At 39.1% G+C, this 17,341-nt stretch overlaps 1 protein-coding gene across 4 annotated transcripts in view; it reads left to right on the forward strand.

Moving 5' to 3' along the window:
* Positions 1-416: 416 nt before the first annotated feature.
* The window catches only part of Rnf214 (ring finger protein 214), a 32,263-nt gene continuing 15,338 nt past the window's right edge, over positions 417-17,341 (forward strand). For 2 of the 4 annotated variants that reach the window (XR_011708605.1, XM_027930693.2), the window contains exons 1-6: positions 417-501; positions 2,010-2,125; positions 5,230-5,740; positions 6,445-6,504; positions 9,530-9,670; positions 13,524-13,663. Coding sequence is in view for 3 of the 4 variants with exons in the window: in XM_027930693.2 (XP_027786494.1) it covers positions 2,016-2,125; positions 5,230-5,740; positions 6,445-6,504; positions 9,530-9,670; positions 13,524-13,663 (962 nt within the window). In the remaining variant the exon portion in view is untranslated. Of the gene's footprint in view, positions 502-1,084; positions 1,263-2,009; positions 2,126-5,229; positions 5,741-6,444; positions 6,505-9,529; positions 9,671-13,523; positions 13,664-17,341 lie in introns of those variants that run through there. The other 2 variants (XM_071616728.1, XM_027930694.2) reach the window with 2 other exon arrangements.

Raw genomic sequence — 17,341 nt, forward strand, 5'->3', positions numbered from 1 at the left:
TGCAGGGCTTCGGCTTAGCGCGCGGGGCTCCAACGCCCGAGTCCTCTGGGCATCTTCAACAGGATCCCTCCCCAGAGTGTACTTCTTCATGGCGTCCTTTGAAAAGGGCCTCTCGGTTCCGACCTTAAAACACAACCTCGTTGCTCTTCTTCCTCTGACCGTTATGGCCCTGACTCTCCCTGTAGCAGTCCCAGAAGGGCTCTTGTCTCCACCAGGCCTCCTTCTTTCTCGCGGTCAGAAATCCCTCTTCCTGGCGCCGAGGCAGGGTCCACTTACATCTCAAGGGTCTTCGCCAGCATCCCTGCGCTCCGGGTAGTTCTAACTATAGCCGCCAGAGGGCGCAGTCGCGGGAGGCGCGGAGCCGACGCGGCCTTTCCTCTCGCTGCCCGAGCCTCGCCCCCTCCGCTCGTGCCGCCGGAAGTGGGAGGTGTCGCGCGCGGGCCGGCGCTCGACCCCTCCCCCGTGGCTTGGCCGCCCCCTCCCCCCGCTCCGCCCGCTCAGGTGCGTCCCGTCCCTCCCCCCCCTTCCTCCCGGGGGGCGCGGCGCGGGAGGTGTGTGCGGGGCGCGTGCGCCGGGGGGGGGGGGCGCTGCGGGGCGGAGGGGTGGGGGCGGGGGTCGTGGTGGGGGGCGTGGAGGGTGCTGCGAGGTCGGGGGCGGGTATCCGGGCCTAGAAGCGGGACCGGGGCTGGAAGCGGCGTTGGGGGGGGAGGTAAGGGGAAGGTGTGGAGGTGGCTTTGGCCGAAGCAAGCGGCCAGAGTAGCAGTTCCCTGTTGAGGGTGGCTAGGACCCCCGCCGCTGCTTTACCCTATTGTCCCCTTTCCGTTCTCTTCTGAGGACCCGTCGCCCCAGGCGTCGCCACCTTGCTGGTGGCCGCCGGGGGATTGCGGGATTCCCTTGGGCACACCCGGCCCTCCAGCCAAATGTTCCTCCCCACCCCCGCCCCGGTTGGGCTCTGGCCACGGAACTGCATGTACGACCCTTGCCCTGTCGTTCCGTTTACCCGGCACCGATGACCCCGACGCTAGACATTGTTGGAGGTAGAATATTTGCATTTAAGAGTAATAGCGATTTGGGGTCTCTTCTTCCCAGGAGCTTTATATAATGAGAGAAACTGAGACACAGGCGGTGCTTGAAGTGTTGACACAGCCTGGTCTTCTTATCTGCTCTGTGCACTCTTCAGGGTTCAGGGGTATCACTGGGGTGCTGTCAAAATAAAAACAAGAATGTAAACCAAGGCTGTGTTCACCCCTCACCTCCCAAGGGTTGGTTCGTTGTTTTTGTTTTTGTTTTCCATCTTACCATAGAAGGTCATGAGTTTGCAGCAAAAAGGATGACCTTTTGGTGGAGGGGGGAAAAAGGCATCTTCTGGGTTTCCTTACCAGTGTTACTATGTTTTTCTGCTTCTCATTTTCATGCTAACCAAGTTCTTTTTTGCTCCACTGTGCTAACTCCTAAGAGTCTGTACTTTGCTCCAGCCATGGGTATCAGACTTTTCCCATTTGTGTGGACGGAACGCATTGAGGGAGTGAAAAAATAATATTGGAGTTGCCAATATCGATTGCTGCTTCTTGCAATCACCTCCAAAAAAACTTTATTTAAGTTAATGGAGAATGCTTTAGATGGAACTGCCATAAAGTGATTTAAAAACATAAGATATTATTGATGCTAGGCCCAAAACATCTTTTGTACCATTTGTAAGATTCTCACAAATTATGATCTATTTTAAATGACTGCACTTCTTAAAAATAAATAAAAGCTTTGTATGAACTCCTAGATATTTATGTAAATAAAGTGACTCCTGAAGATTGATGTCCACTGGGACCTATTGCATGCTGTGACTCTTTTAATACCCTCCTGCAGAATAGTGTTAAATATTTTCTCCTGGAGCCCAAGATTTTCCTTGTGTGTATTTCTTGGAGCAACTGTTGAGTCGGTATTCTGAGGGGGAAAGATACATTCATCTTAAACTTTTGAAACTTGTAGCCTGTAATTTGTTTCTGAATGTGCAGAGCGCGATGGCAGCATCTGAGGTGGCTGGTGTTGTGGCCAATGCCTCCAATCCGCCGGAATCCTCTTCTATTTTATGTGCTTCCAAATCAGAAGAAAGTCTCCCAGATGGTCTAAGGTAATGTCTGCATTCTTGACAGGGAAGGTTCAATTGGGTAAAGGACTTTTGAGATGGACTTCTGTAGCTGGTCTTTTCTTCTTGAGCTCTAATGACACTGCAGTAGATTAAACTTTCTAAAGGTAGGGACTGCCTGGTCTGTCTGTATTTTTGGTATCCAACAAAGTGTCTTACACTCAGTAGGCATGCTAAATGTTTGTTGAATAAATAGGTTAGAATACATGCATCAATTCATAAAAAATGTAAATATTTCCCTTCTCTGTCCTATATAGATTGTATGTATTCATTTAAACTTATGTTTATATACCATACTCATTTATAAAATACTTTGTTATGTAGATAGATACAGATATACACAGAGACACATTCACATATATATACATATACAAATGCAGATATGTCTGTGTATCTGCCTATCTAGATATCTTGGTTAATATTGCCTAGTACTTCATGTGCACATTTTGCCTCCCATCCATACTCTCAAGGGTAAGAATTGCAATTACCAATCTTGCAACAATGGTTAATACTTAGTTATGTGCCATGTTGAATTAAGTTGATTAAAGTATCTGGGACTTAACATAATAGATAATATCATCCCATCAACTTTTTTTTTTTGGTGCTGGGGATTGAAGCCAGGGCCTTGTTCATGTGGTGCAAGCACTCTACCAACTGCGCTATATCCCCAGCCCCTAATAACTTTATACATATTAAACATTTAATCTTCATATTAGTCCTAGGTGGTAGGTGCTAATATTATTGCTTCCACTTAGAGTTGAAGAAACTGAGACACAGAGAGGTTAGTAACTTGCCCAAGGTTATCAAGCCATGTTGGAGTCAGGGTTTAAACCAAGGTTTGTCTGACTCCAGATAACTTAAACATTTGTTTCAAAGAAGAGATGTGTTGCTAGGTGCAGTGGTACACATCTGTAATCCCAGTGACATGAGATGCTGAGGATTGCAAGGTCCAGGCCAGCTTCAGCAACTTAATGAGACTCTGTCTCAAAATAAAAAATAAGCAAGGCATAGTGATGCATGCTTATAATTTCAGTGACTCAGGAGGCTGAGGGAGGAGGATCTCAAGTTTGACCGCCAGCCTCAGCAATTTAGTAAGGCCCTAAGCAACTTAGCAAGACCCTGTCTCAAAATAATGAAAATAAAAAATAAAAAAAGGCTGGGAAGCCGGGAGTGGTGCACATGCCTGTAATCCCAGCGGCTCAGGAGACTGAGGAAGGAAGATCTCAAGTTAAAAGTGAGGCACTAAGCAACTCACTGAGCCACTGTCTCTAAATAAAATACAAAATAGGACTGGGGATGTAGCTCAGTGGTCAAGAGTGTCTAAGTTCAATCCCCAGTACCAAAAAAAAAAAAAGGCTGGAGATGTAGCTTTGTGGTAAAATGTGTTCAATCCCCAGTACCAAAAAAAAAAAAAAGAGGAGATGCTTGTTAGTGAATGGGTCATGAGGAAATGTTACATAAACCTAATCATAAACTTGGATCTTTTAAGTCTTTATTCATTTTGTATAAATAAAATCAACCACATACTACTATTAATAATAATAGCAGCTAAGGGTTATTAAGTGTTTACTATATGCTGGCCACTCTGTAATTAATATGTGTGTATGTGTGTGTGTGTGTGTGTGTGTATATATATATTCTCATGGAATTCTTATAATACTATTAGGTGGGTTATATAATTTCTATTTTATAAATGAAATAACTTGCCTAGAGTCAAACAGCTAGTAAGTGTTAAGAGTTAGGATTCAAACCTGGCATTGTATGTACCAGATTTAAAATAAGTTCTTTTCTCTCAGCTCACAGTTAACTGCCAGCAAGAAGGAATCCGCTTAAGGTGTGATAAAGATGTTTATATCACAGATACTCTCTCAATTGTTTTATTTTGGACAAGTGGTATTGAGGAAAGGCAGACACATTGACCTGAAGCCTCAATCATTGCTAGTTTGGGATGCTTAAGGGATCAGTTGACAGAACCATTTAAGAAAGGGGTGAAGGGAAGGGAAAAATTTTAACATAGAATTATATCTATGTGTGAAAGACTTATAGCTGTGAATGTTGGATGTCATTGTAAATATGTTTTAAAGATCGCCTTAAAAAGTAATACACAGCCAGGTGTGGTGGTGCATGCCTGTAATTCTAGCTGCTGGGAGGCTGAGACAAGAGAATCTCGAGTTCAAAGTCAGCCTCAGCAAAAACAAGTCATTGAGCAACTCAGTGAGACCCTGTCTCTAAATAAAGTACAAAATAGGGCTGGGGATGCAGCTCAGTGGGCAAGTGCCCCTCAGTTGTTCAATCCCTGGTACCAAAAAAAAAAAAAAAAAAAAAAGCAATACATAGACTGGGAATGTAACTCAGTGGAGAATGTGTATTTAGTACATACAAGGCTCTGGGTTCTATCCCTAGCACTGGGGCAAAAAGTGTCTGTGATAAGTGACAAAATAATTATCCCAATATTAAATATATGTATGCTTGTGGTTCAGGATAAGATTTCTATCAGCAACTTCAATTTTGGATTCAAAATTGAATCCTTAAACAATTGTTGTGTAAGGATTGTTCTTTAAACAACTTGAGGTGATGCTATGCTTTGAAAAACTATTGAATTTAAGTAGTAGTTCTGGCCAAAGTTATTTATAATGAATTTGAAGGGAAATTATTTTTTGTGGAATATGAGAGTGAGATACAAATAAGTTAATATTTTATTTATGAAAATGTTATGAGTAGCTAAATATTCCAATAAACATTAGGTTATTTTATCTATATCCCCAAAATTATTCATATGGGCCCTCAAAACACTTTTTTAGATCTTCAAGGTCATTTATGTTTAGACATTGGCTGTAGACTATCTCCAGAACCCAGGTTCTTATCTGCTTATGGAATACAAGTTATTGGATAGAAATGAAATTCTTTGTCATTCTGATATGTAATCCTTTTTAAGACTGGATTGGGTGAGAAAAAAACCATCTTTTTTGTTTATTTTGTGTTTTGGTAATGCTGGAGATCAAACCCAGGGCCTCATGTCTGCTAGGCAAGTGCTTTACCACTGAGCAACACCCAGAACTTAGAAACTTTTTACCTTGTGTTTTTCATAGCCCCAAAGACCCAGCGCAGAAGCAGAAGAACTCACCTCCATCGAGTGTAAGTAGCCAAACGATAACCAAGGAGAATAACAGAAATGTCCATTTGGAACACCCAGAGCAGAATCCTGGTTCATCAGCGGGTGACACTTCAGCAGCGCATCAGGAGGTTTTAGGAGAAAACTTGATAGCCACAGCCCTGTGTCTTTCTGGCAGTGGGTCTCAGTCTGATTTGAAGGACTTGGCCAGCACAGCAGGAGAGGAGGGGGACACAAGCCTCCAGGAGAGCCTCCATCCAGTCACTCGGTCTCTTAAGGCAGGGTGCCATACAAAGCAGCTTGCCTCCGGGAATTGCTCTGAAGAGAAATCCCCACAAGCCTCCATCCCAAAGGAAGGTAGCAGGGACACAGGCTTGGATTTCCGACCTGTAGTGCCTCCAGCAAATGGGGTTGAAGGAGTCAGAGTGGATCAGGATGATGATCAGGATAGCTCTTCCCTGAAGCTTTCTCAGAACATTGCTGTACAGGTCAAGTATCAAGTTTCTACTACTAAAATGGAATTTGGGGTTTTTTTGTTTTTTTTTTTGAGGGTAGGAGATAGTTCATATTTGGTGGAGAGCTATGCTGTCTTGTTTTTTATTTTTTTGTTTTTATTTTTTGTTTTTGCTACCACCCATCATACTGTTTTCATACAATGTCATGCAATGACTTCATTCTGCTGTTCCATAAATAAGAAAGCCAGTAGCCAGTGTTTAATTTTATGGCAAATAGGAGCTTTATGAGCTACATATAATCAATCACTGAGTGATTGATTAGTATAGGTCATTAGCATTCATATTTCCCATCTTTGTCCTTACGGGAGGAATCCTTGTTAATTCTCTGACCTACATCTTAAGAAGTACAGTGTATCCTGCTTTATAGTGACTAGTGTGCTTTGTTGTAGGAGGAAATATGGGCACAGTAGATTCTTATCTCAGATTTGAGGCTTTCTCAGTCCAAATTTGGGTCTTATTCAGGTTATTTTGTGGGATAAATGATTGATGCAATGTGGATGTTGGTGTTCATTTGCTAGAACTACATTGCTTCTCACTGTGAAGCTGATAAGGGGACAGAGCAGAAAGTTTGCTTCTTAGTTGTTTGTGGCAGATTTCTAAGTGAAAGTACTGGAATAATTCTGCCTTTTTTAAAGAGACTCTGAAAAATTCTGAATATATTATTTCTTTCTTTTTAGACTGATTTTAAGACAGCAGATTCAGAGGTGAACACAGATCAAGATATTGAAAAGAATCTGGTAAGTATTAAAAGTGTCATTTTATATGACACCATTAAAGTATAAAATCTAGAAACGTTTTATCTCAGTTGAAAAAAGTGCAGGAATCTCCTTGTTCACTCCAGAGAGTGTAATAGCTCTACATATATTTAAAGTGTGTGTGTGTGTGTGTGTGTGTTTTTTTTCAGTGCCTCCTCCTCAAATCCAAATTCTTTCTTTCTTTTTCTTTTTTTCCTTTCTTGGTACTAGGGATTTAACCCAGGTGTGCTTTACACCAAGCCACACTAGCAGCTTTTTTAATTTTGAGACAGGGTCTTGCTGAGTTGCTTAGGGCCTCACTCAGTTGCTGAGGCTGATTTTGAACTTGCGGCGGTCCTCCCCCTCAGCCTCCTTAGTTGCTGGGGATTACACAGGTGTAATGCCCAGCTTAGTCTAAATCTTTCCAGGTGAAATGTTCCTACTTTGTTTTGTTTTGTTGTTGCTGGGTTGGTTTGTTTGTTTGTTTTAGCATTTTTCTTTTTATGATATTTTTTCCAGTTTTTAATCCTTTTATCCTGGTTACTTTCATTTAGCTATGTTCCATTTTATCAGTCTTTCTTTTAAAATCTGATGGACACAATACAGTACCTTTATTTTTATGTAAAAAAATGAATCAAATGAAATAGTTCAGATTATAGCATAATTAGTCCACAGTAGAATGAGTCTCAGCCTCTTATTCTAAACACTATTTCTTAAGCTTACATTGACTAATTTTGGTAATCTTGTCACATCATTGAGCTTCCAGTCAAACTCTGTCAAGTTTTTTTTTTTTTTTTTTTAATGTACTGTTTACATGTATCTTTTCCATTTTATTCCTTGGTAATTAGTTTTTAAATCTTAGAGGACTTTACTTTTACAAATCCCTGGGGTCTTGCTATATTTGCCAGGCTGGTCTCCCAGGCTCAAATGATCCTCCTGCCTCAATCTCCCAGCAATCTGGGAAAGACACTCTAGGATCAGGAAAAAGAGATCTTGAGGGTAAGATGTGTTTCTTGAAAGAACAATATAGAAAGGAAAAGTGTTTGGTGCAAACTAATGCTTTTTTCCTGTGTTATTCTAAAGATGTATCATGGAGAACTGGAAACAGTGGAATATGCCTGTAATCTCAAGAGACTTGGGAGACTAAGGCAGGAGGATCACAAGTTCAAGGCCAACCTCGGCCTTTAGTGAGGGCCTAAGCAACTTAGTGACACCCTATCTCAAAATGTCTGGTGATGGGCCGGGATTATGGCTCAGTGGTAGAGCACTTGCCTAGCATGTGTGAGGCACTGGGTTTGATTCTTAGCACTGTATATAAATAAATATAAAGTCCATTGACAATTAAAAAAATATTAGGGAAAAAAAAGAAAAATGTCGGATGATGCAGCTCAGTGGGAAAGCACCCGTGAGTTCAATCCCCAGTACCAAAAGAAAAAAAAAAGATGTATTATAAAAAGATGTATTATGAATGAAGGAGGTAAAGGAAAGGAGCTGTGGTTAAAAAAGAAAAGAATCCTTTAATCTTCTGGTTCACTTACTGGTTCTTAAACTTTGTTAACAAAGTTAACAATGTTTATGTCCTCTTTTAGAATCTTTTGAAAACTTTTAATTGTCATCAAAGTAAAATGCACACACACACCCCAATTTCAGAGAGTACAAAGATCCCCCAGGGTTATCCACAGACCCTACATTCATAATCCCTGCAAAGATGTGATGTTGAGGAATCAGTTCTTTGGAGTGATGTGGTCACATTTTGGTACATGGACTGAGGACTGGTTTATCCCAAAGTTAAACCATCTTGAGAGCCTGTTTTTTTTTTTTTTAATATTTATTTTTTAGGTGTAGATGGACACAACACAATGCCTTTATTTTTATGTGGTGCTGAGGATCGAACCCGGGTCCCGCTCGTGCTAGGCGAGTGCTGTACCGCTGAGCCACAATCCCAGCCCGAGAGCCTGTTTTTTATGATGATAATACAATATAGGTTTTCTAATATTCACTTTCAGGAACTTTATTTTCTTGAAAAATAATCATCCTTTAGAGAACAAATTCAGCTTAATACTCTTGGTTTAATTTTTACAAGAACTACCTTATACCAAATTTGCTTTAAATTGACTCTTTTAAGTTTTTATGTTCATTTGAGAGGTGACCATTGCTTTCCTTAATTTGCTGATGAGAGGGAGGCAGAGCCATATTGTGGTCCTCACAAACATCACTTCTAATCCCTAATTTATGTGAGCTTTCTGAGTTGCTCATTCTGAATATGAGGTTACCCAGACTTCTTTAGTGGATATGTCAGTTGTCAGTGCTAATGATTGGTAAGGCGTCCTATTCTTTGAGTAGGTGATCTGTTCTTTGTTCTGGCGTATTACTTTTTTCTCTCTCCTAATGGACGATAGAATATCTCCTTTCTCTTATCCCTAGTAACAGTGGTGGGCAAACATTTTCTTTAAAGGACCAGATAGGTTCTGTGGATTGTGTGGCATTTATTGTAATCTTTCCACTTTGCTGTTATAGTTTGAAAGCAATCTTTAAACCAATGGGCATGGCTTTGTTCTAATAAAACTTACTTATAAAAACATGCGATGAGGGGCTGGGGATATAGCTCAGTTGGTAGACTGCTTGCCTTGTATGCACAAGAACCAGGGTTCAATCCCCAGCACCACAAAAAACAAAAAAACATAAAACATGCGATGGCTGGATTTGTCACACATGCTGTAGATTGCCAACCCCTGCTTTATAGCAGTATTGTATAACAGAAATTTCTGTAGTGGTAGAAATGTTCTGTTAACCTAGTTGTTTGGTACAGTAGCCACTAATCATATTTGGCTTTTGAGTATTTGAGGTGTGCCTAGGTAATTGAGGGTCTGTTTGTTTCTATTTTATCATTTTGATTAATTTTACCTATCCACATCTGGCTAGTAGCTACTGTATTGGACATCACAGCTTTAGAACTCTGTATAATGTCTTGGTTAGGCATTTAGTTTCTTACGTTTAAATTGGAAAATAAACTTGTTTTTTCCAATAGGACAAAATGATGACAGAGAGAACCCTATTGAAAGAACGTTACCAGGAAGTCCTGGACAAGCAGAGGCAGGTGGAGAATCAACTCCAAGTGCAATTAAAGCAACTTCAGCAGAGGAGAGAAGAAGAAATGAAGAATCACCAGGTAGTTTACTTATTAAAATTTTTGAACTGGAGATATAACTCAGTGGGAGAGTATTTGCCTTGCATTTGCAAAAGAGAGAACTGAGGTTGTGGCTTAGTCGTAGAGCGCTTGCGTGGCACGTGCGAGGTCCTGGGTTCGATCCTCAGCACCACATAAAAATAAATAAATAAAGGTTTTGTGTTCAACTACAACTAAAAAATAAATATTAAAAAGAAAAAAATCAAAGAGTAAAGCAACAGTTCTGATCAGACTTTTTTTTTAATATTTATTTTTCAGTTTTAGGTGGGCACAATATTTTTATTTTTATGTGGTGCTGAGGATTGAACCCAATGCCTCATGCATGCTAGGTGAGCACTCTTATCACTGAGCCACAACCTCAGCCCCCGATCAGACTTTTAAGTTTGTTTCTTAGTAGAAAAAGAAAAGCGATATTTACTTTTTAATGGTTGTCATAGAAGTTTAAGAATAAAAACAATCCTGTTGTCCAGGGGATAAATCTGATTTTAGTTCAGAGAGGAAAAGATTATTTATTTAATATATTTTGTTGATATCTTATGTTATTTGGAAAAATATATTCATAAGTAGATTAAAAATCTCTATATAAAAACTGGAAAAAAGTTGAACGTAGAAGAAAATTTTGGGGAGTATTTATAAAACCTCAAATTATAAGAGGTCACTTTAAGCAAGGCAGAAAACCCAGAAGCCATAAAAAATTAATTAATTAATTTAATTACATATAATTAAAAATACCAAGTGATGTAAAAATTAGTTGAAAGATTGTTAAACTGAGTGGAAATATTTTTAGCAAAAAAAAATGTATATATACACACATATATGTGTATGTATACATATATATGTACATATGTGTGTATGTATATATATACATATATATATACACACATACATATATATATATACATATGTATATACACACATGTATGTATGTGTATATATGTGTGTGTATATATATATATGTATGTGTGTGTGTATTTAGCACATCTGACCAGATATAATGTCTGACATTCTGAAGATAGCTCACATTCATGGTAAAAGTCAATCTAGAGAAAAAATCAGGAAAGGTTATTATGCTATTTTCCTATTGCTCATGTAACAAATCACTATGGGTTTAGCAGCTTAAAGTCTACATTAAGCTGGGTATGGTGGCTTACACCTGTAATCCCAGTGGCTCTGAAGGATGAGGCAGGAGAATCTCGAGTTCAAAGCCATCCTCAGCAAAAGTGAGGCACTAAGCAACTCAGTGAGAATCTGTCTCTAAAGTACAAAACATAGCTGGGGATGTGGCTCAGTGGTTGAGTGCCCCTGAGTTCACTCTTTGGTACCCAAAGGGAAAAAAAAAGTCTACATAGAGTGTCACTGGGCTAAAGTCAAAGTACTAGTAGGACTGTGTTCCTTTCTGAGAGTTCTAGGGCCAACTCTTTTTTGTCTGTGGCTTGTAAAGCCTGCCTTCATTATTTGACTTAAGGGCCCCTTCATCTTGAAAGCAACAACAGTGTCTCTTTGATCTTTATTCCCTAGACAAATTTTGCTCTGATCACAACTGGTAATTGTTCTCCACTTTTAAGGATTTAGGTGATTATATTAGGCCCACCCAGATAGTTCATTAATCTCCCTATCTTAAGGTCCTTACCATAGTTACATTTTCAAAGTCTCTTTTGCTATGGAAGGTAACATAATAAATAGGTTCTAGGGATTAGAATATGGATATCTTGGGGGAGGGTATTATTTTGCCTACTATAGTTATAAATAGTAATTCATAGAAGAGGAAAAGCAAAATGATTGTAAATAATTGGAAAGAAGCTCAGACTCACAGGTACTCATTCATTCAGAAAATATTTTTAGAGTGTTTGATGTAAGTTTTGGACATTTAGTAATGAACAAAACATTATTCAAATAAGCATTAAACAATAAAGAATGCCAGGCACGAAGCACATGCCTGTAATCCCAGTGGCTCAGGAGGCTGAGGCAGGAGGATTGTGAGTTCAAAGCCACAAAAAAGTGAGGCGCTGAGCAACTCAGTGAGACCCTCTCTCTAAATAAAATACAGAATAGGGCTGGGGATGTGGCTCAATGGCCAGGTGCTCCTGAGTTCAATCCCTGGTATAAAACAAAGAATGAAAGTTAGGGAAGTACACATTAATATTATTGGATACTATTCTTTACTCCCCCAAGTGATGAGCCAAAATGAAATAAGTTGTCAAGCATGAGGTAAAGTGAACTCTTGTAGACATGATTAGTAAGAGTGTGAATTATGATGACCTCATTAGTTATTAGGAATTGTCAGTTAAAATTTAAAATATGCTTCTACTTTGACCAGTCTCATTATTGGGAGTCCATTCTACAGGCACAAATTTATGTATGAAAGTATAGACATATAGAATGTTTATTGCAGTTTAAGCAAGGCACAAAACCCAGAATTTAATTATCTATAATTAAAAATACCAGCTGGGTGCAGTGGCGCGTGCCTGTAATCCCAGCAGCCTATGAGGCTAAGACTAGAGGATCATGAGTTCAAAGCCAGCCTCAACAACAGTGAGTCCCTGTCTCTAAATAAAAATGCAAAATAAGGCTGGGGAAGTGGATTAGTGGTTGAGTGCCCTTGAGTTCAATCCCCAGTACAAAACAATATAAAAACCTGCTGAGAGAGAGAAAATATTTTTAGCACATATAAAAAAAAAAAAATTTTTAAAACACCTTTTTTTATACCTTTATTTTATTTTTATGTGGTACTAAGGATTGAACCCAGTGTCTCACGCATACTAGGTGAGTACTTTACCACTGAGCCACAACCCCAGCCCCTCATAAAAAAATTTAACGTTTATGACATTCTGAAGATTTCTACAAATTCATGGTAAAAGTAAAAAAAAAAAAAAAAAATCTAGAGAAAAATCAGGAAAGATTTTTTTGTGTGATAAGAAGTAAAATTACAAAAAAAGTTGGAATAAACCCAAAGGTCTTTTAACAGTTCATCAGGATAAATTGGATATGTCTATGTGATGTCCTATTATGCAGCTAGGTATTTTTGAGTTATATCTGTAGTTATTGATGTATGTTGTCCAAGTGGAAAAAAGCACAATGTAAAATAATGAATATAAAATAACTTCATAAAAAAAGAAAAACGGGATGGAGGATATAATTCAGTGGTAGATTGTGTGCTTTGCATGATCAAGACTCTAGGTTTGATCCCCAGGAATGCTTAAAAAAAAAGCCAAAGAAATAGATATATAAGTACATGTGTATTTCTTTGAGAATTGAGAAAATGTGCAGTCATAATAAGAACAGTTAACACATTGATTGCCCTTATGGGTGGAAGTGGTATGAACTTGGGGGTAATTTAACTTCAATACTTTTGTATTGTTTGATTTCTTATTTGCTGCTGTTAAATAATAAAAAAGTCAAATAAACAGAAGACCCATACATATAACAAATAGAACATGAGTAGAATAACAAAACAAGACAAGACCAATTTGTTGGATGCAACAAACTCCCTCCTACAGCAAGAATGCCTTTCCCAGCAGTCTTGAGGGGTGTTCATTTGACATTTGAGCACCAAAAATGGACAACTTATTGCTTCACAAGGCAGTGTGTTTCGTTTTTGAACGGTGTGATTATTATACGGTTTTTTCCTGTTGAGTTGAAGTCTGTGTTCCTGTAACTTTCTCCCTGCAGTCTGAATTCTGACTTTTGGAGTTGCTCAACAGCCAGATTCTTTCAATTCAGTTTGAATCCACTAAAATCAATATGTATATGTGATTGTTGAACACAACCTTCAGATCAAAAGAACTAATTTATTTCCTTCTTTATTTGTGTGTGACTGTGATTTTGTGGGATTTAGGAGATATTAAAGGCTATACAGGATGTGACAATAAAGCGAGAAGAAACAAAAAAGAAGATAGAGAAAGAAAAGAAGGAGTTTTTGCAGAAGGAGCAGGATCTGAAAGCTGAAATTGAGAAGCTGTGTGAGAAGGGCAGAAGGTAATTAATGTGCGTATGTGTACATGTGTGCATATGGGGCCACTTTCATTTGTGTTGTAGTTTCTTTCAGTCTGGTTTTTATTTGAAAAACAAGCACACAAATAAAATTCTCTAATGATTTAGCATTCTCAGTATTCTGTTAGACTTAATAGAAAAGAGGTACCAGTATTTTTTAATAACTTTAAAAATTTATAAAGTTAGGGGACTGGGGTATAGCCTAGTGGTAGAGCACCTATATACAGAGCCCTTGGTTAAATCTCTAGCACCAGAAAGAAAAAAGAAGAAAGAAATTATAGCAGTTAATTATTGAGTTCTGTATATGATCAAAATTTTGATGTGTGAGCCAGGCATAGTGGTGTAGGTCTGTAATACCAGCTACTTGGGAGGCTGAGGCAGGAGAATCACAAGTTTGGGACTGGCTTATTTAGCCCGTGGCCAACACAGGCTTCATAAATGAAGGTTCAGCTGCGTGAGAAATTCAAGGGAGTTTTGAATTAAAGAGACAGGTTCTAATTACCTTTAAACCAGCTCCAGGGTGGCTTCTCCTAGCTCCAGCCTCAAGCTGCCTATTATGGTAGCGAGGTTTACTGAAGAGGCTAGTGAGCAAGAGAGAACATGCCAGGGAATGGACTTTTATTGGGGAACAAAAAATTCTGGGGAAAATCCCATCCAATGAAGATTAAGGGGGTCAGTGTCCCAAGGTCAGATGCGATGATTGGGTCTTCAGGGTAGTGGCCAGACACGCCTCCACACAGACAAGCCCTTGGACCTGAGAAGGGTGGGGAAAGCTCTGGACACAAAGATGTGACTAAGCGCCTCTCGCCCAGCCAGGGAGGTAACTGAAATCACGTGCGAGGATGGCCTCCCATAGGCTTAGGCAACCTAGCAAGACCCAGTTAAAGGTGTTATAAACTAAATTGGTTCTTATTATTTTTGATGAGAAGTAAGTGACAATTGATGTTGTTTTTTCTGTATTATGTCACTATTTACTCCCCAAGATTTTCTCATTTTCTTTAGTTTTTAGCTATTTGGCTTTCGGGTGTGGTTCTCTTCATATTTTTTCTGTTGAGAATTTTCTGAGTTTCTTAATCTATAAAGTTGTGTCTCTTACCAAAATTGTTAAATTTTTGTAGCATAATTTTCAATTATTTTCTCTGCCCCATTTCGTCTTTTCCTCCTGGACTCCATGTCCACATGTGTAAGACTTTGATATTGTCCTATAGCTCAACAAGTCTCTTCTTGCTGTTTCTTTCCAGTCTTTTAGTACCCGGGATTGAACCCAAGGGCAGTTAGCCACTAAGCCACATCCCCACTCCTTTTTTATTTTTTATTTTAAGACAGGATCTTGCTAAGTTGCTGAGGCTGGCTTCGAACCTGTGGTCCTCCTGCCTCAGCCTCCCAAGTTGCTGGGATTATAGGCATGTGCCACCATGCCCAGCTCTTTCCAATCTTTTTAATTTTCTTTCTTATATTGTATAATTTCTATTGTATCTTTAATTTACTTACTTTTCCTTATATCATTTTCATTCTTGTAATTAAGCCCATGCAATGAATTTGAATTTCATATTTCCAGTGTTGTTATTTCTCAGTTCTGTCATTTCAGTTTAGTTCTTTTTTTAAATGTGTTTATTTGTTTAATTTTATGTGATTCTGAGGATCGCATCGAACCCAGTGCCTCACATGTGCCAAGCAACTGCTCTACTACAGAGCCACAACCCTAACTCTATTTTTTTTTTTGTAATTTCTCTGCCAAAAATTATTATTTGTTTATACCCTTGTGAGCATATTTTCCTTGTGTCCCTTCATATAGTTAAAAATGGAGGCTTTAGAATATTTTTCTGCTAATTCCAGCATCTTGGTCATCTTGAAGCTCCTATCCATTGATTGCCTTTTTTCTTAATCTGGAGTCAGCAATCAAAAGTATTATCTGAAGGCTGGGAATGTAGCTCAGAGGTGAAGTACTTGCCTAGTATGCGCAAGGTCCTGGGTTTCATCCCCAGCAAAAGCAAAACATAAAAAACCCCATTTTTTCTGGCCAGGTATGGTACACACACCTATAGTCCCAGCACCCAGAAGGCTGAAGCTGGAGGATCACTTGAGCCTGGGAGAACAGCCTGGGCAACATAGCAAGACTACTCTATCTCCATTAAAAAAAAAAAAGAGAGAGAAAGAGAGAGAGAGAGAAATGTCATCCTAAGAAAACAGACACAGAATATATATGATTTTTATTCACACAGAATTCTAGAGAAGATATAATTATAGTAAGGAAATGTATTTCACTGGGTGTCAGCAGTTTAGGGTGAAGGGAAGGAATTGACTGCTTTCTAGTAAATATTTTAGGCTTTTCAGATCAGTCTTTGCCCATTAAACAACAACAGCAACAAAATCCTTTGTCTTCTGATCGAGTTATGAGAGATCTTTATATATTTTCTGTATGAATTCTTTTATCAGGTGTGTGTTTTATAAATATTTTCTACTAGTTTGTAGCTTGCTTTTGCATTTTGTAATAGTGTCTCTTGAAGAACAAAAGATACAATTTTGATGAAGTCCAGTGTACTGCATTTTTTCTTTTGTGGTTCATGCATTTTGCATCCTCTTAACCCAAAGTCACCTTCTTTGAGAAAGTTTATAGTTTTAACCTTTACATTTAGGTCTACAATCCGTTGAGTTTATTTTTTAGTATGGTACACCTAAGGCTGGAGTATCATATGGATGTATGTTTGTTCCAACACCCTATGTTCAAAAGACTATGCTTTCCCCATTGAATTATCTTGACACTTTTGTGGAAAATAAATTGACCACTGTTGAGGAAATAGAGTAATTTTTTTTTGGGGGGGGGTGGGTACCGGTGAGTGAACTCAAGGGCACTCGACCACTGAGCTACATCCCCGGCCTTATTTTGTATTTTATTTAGAGACAGGGTCTCACTGAGTTACTTAGTGCCTTGCTTTTGCTGAGGCTGGCTTTGAACTTAAATTCCTCCTGTCTCAGCCTCCCGAGCTGCTGGGATTACAGGCATGCACCACTGTGCCCAGTTGTAAATACAGTTTAGCGTTAGCTGCTCAGGAGATGAGACAGGAGGGTTACAAGTTTGAGGCCAGCCTGGGCAACTATCAAGACCGCGTCTCAAACAAAAAAAGAATAAAAAGCTGGGAATATAGCTCAGTGGTAGAACACTTGACTAGCATATGTGAGTTCATTTCCCAGTAACACACACACACACACACACACACACACACACACATGCACGCACAAACACAAGAAGAAGAAGAAAAAAGAAAATCTTCCCCCAAACCAGAAAACCACTTTGAAAAGGTGATAGAGAAAGAAAACAGTTATAATTGAATAGCTGTTAAATCTGAATGTGGGGCTGGGGATATAGCTCAGTAGAGTGTTTGCCTTGCATGCACAAGGTGCTGGATTCAATCCCCAGTACCACACCAAAAAAAAAAAAAAAAAGAAGAAGAAGAAGAAGAAAAGAAAAATCTGAATGTGATATACATCACAGGTAAACCTCTGACAGATGGCAAAGACCAAGATCTTACCCCCTTATATAACAAAGAGAAACAACCTATTACGATGCTTTCAAGATAAGAAGTAAGGCTGGGCACAGTGGCTCACGCCTGTAATCCCAGCAGCTCTGGAGGCTGGGACACTTAGACAGGAGGATCACCAGTT

The sequence above is a fragment of the Marmota flaviventris genome, chromosome 9 (genome assembly GCF_047511675.1).
Source record: "Marmota flaviventris isolate mMarFla1 chromosome 9, mMarFla1.hap1, whole genome shotgun sequence".
NCBI lineage: Eukaryota > Metazoa > Chordata > Mammalia > Rodentia > Sciuridae > Marmota > Marmota flaviventris.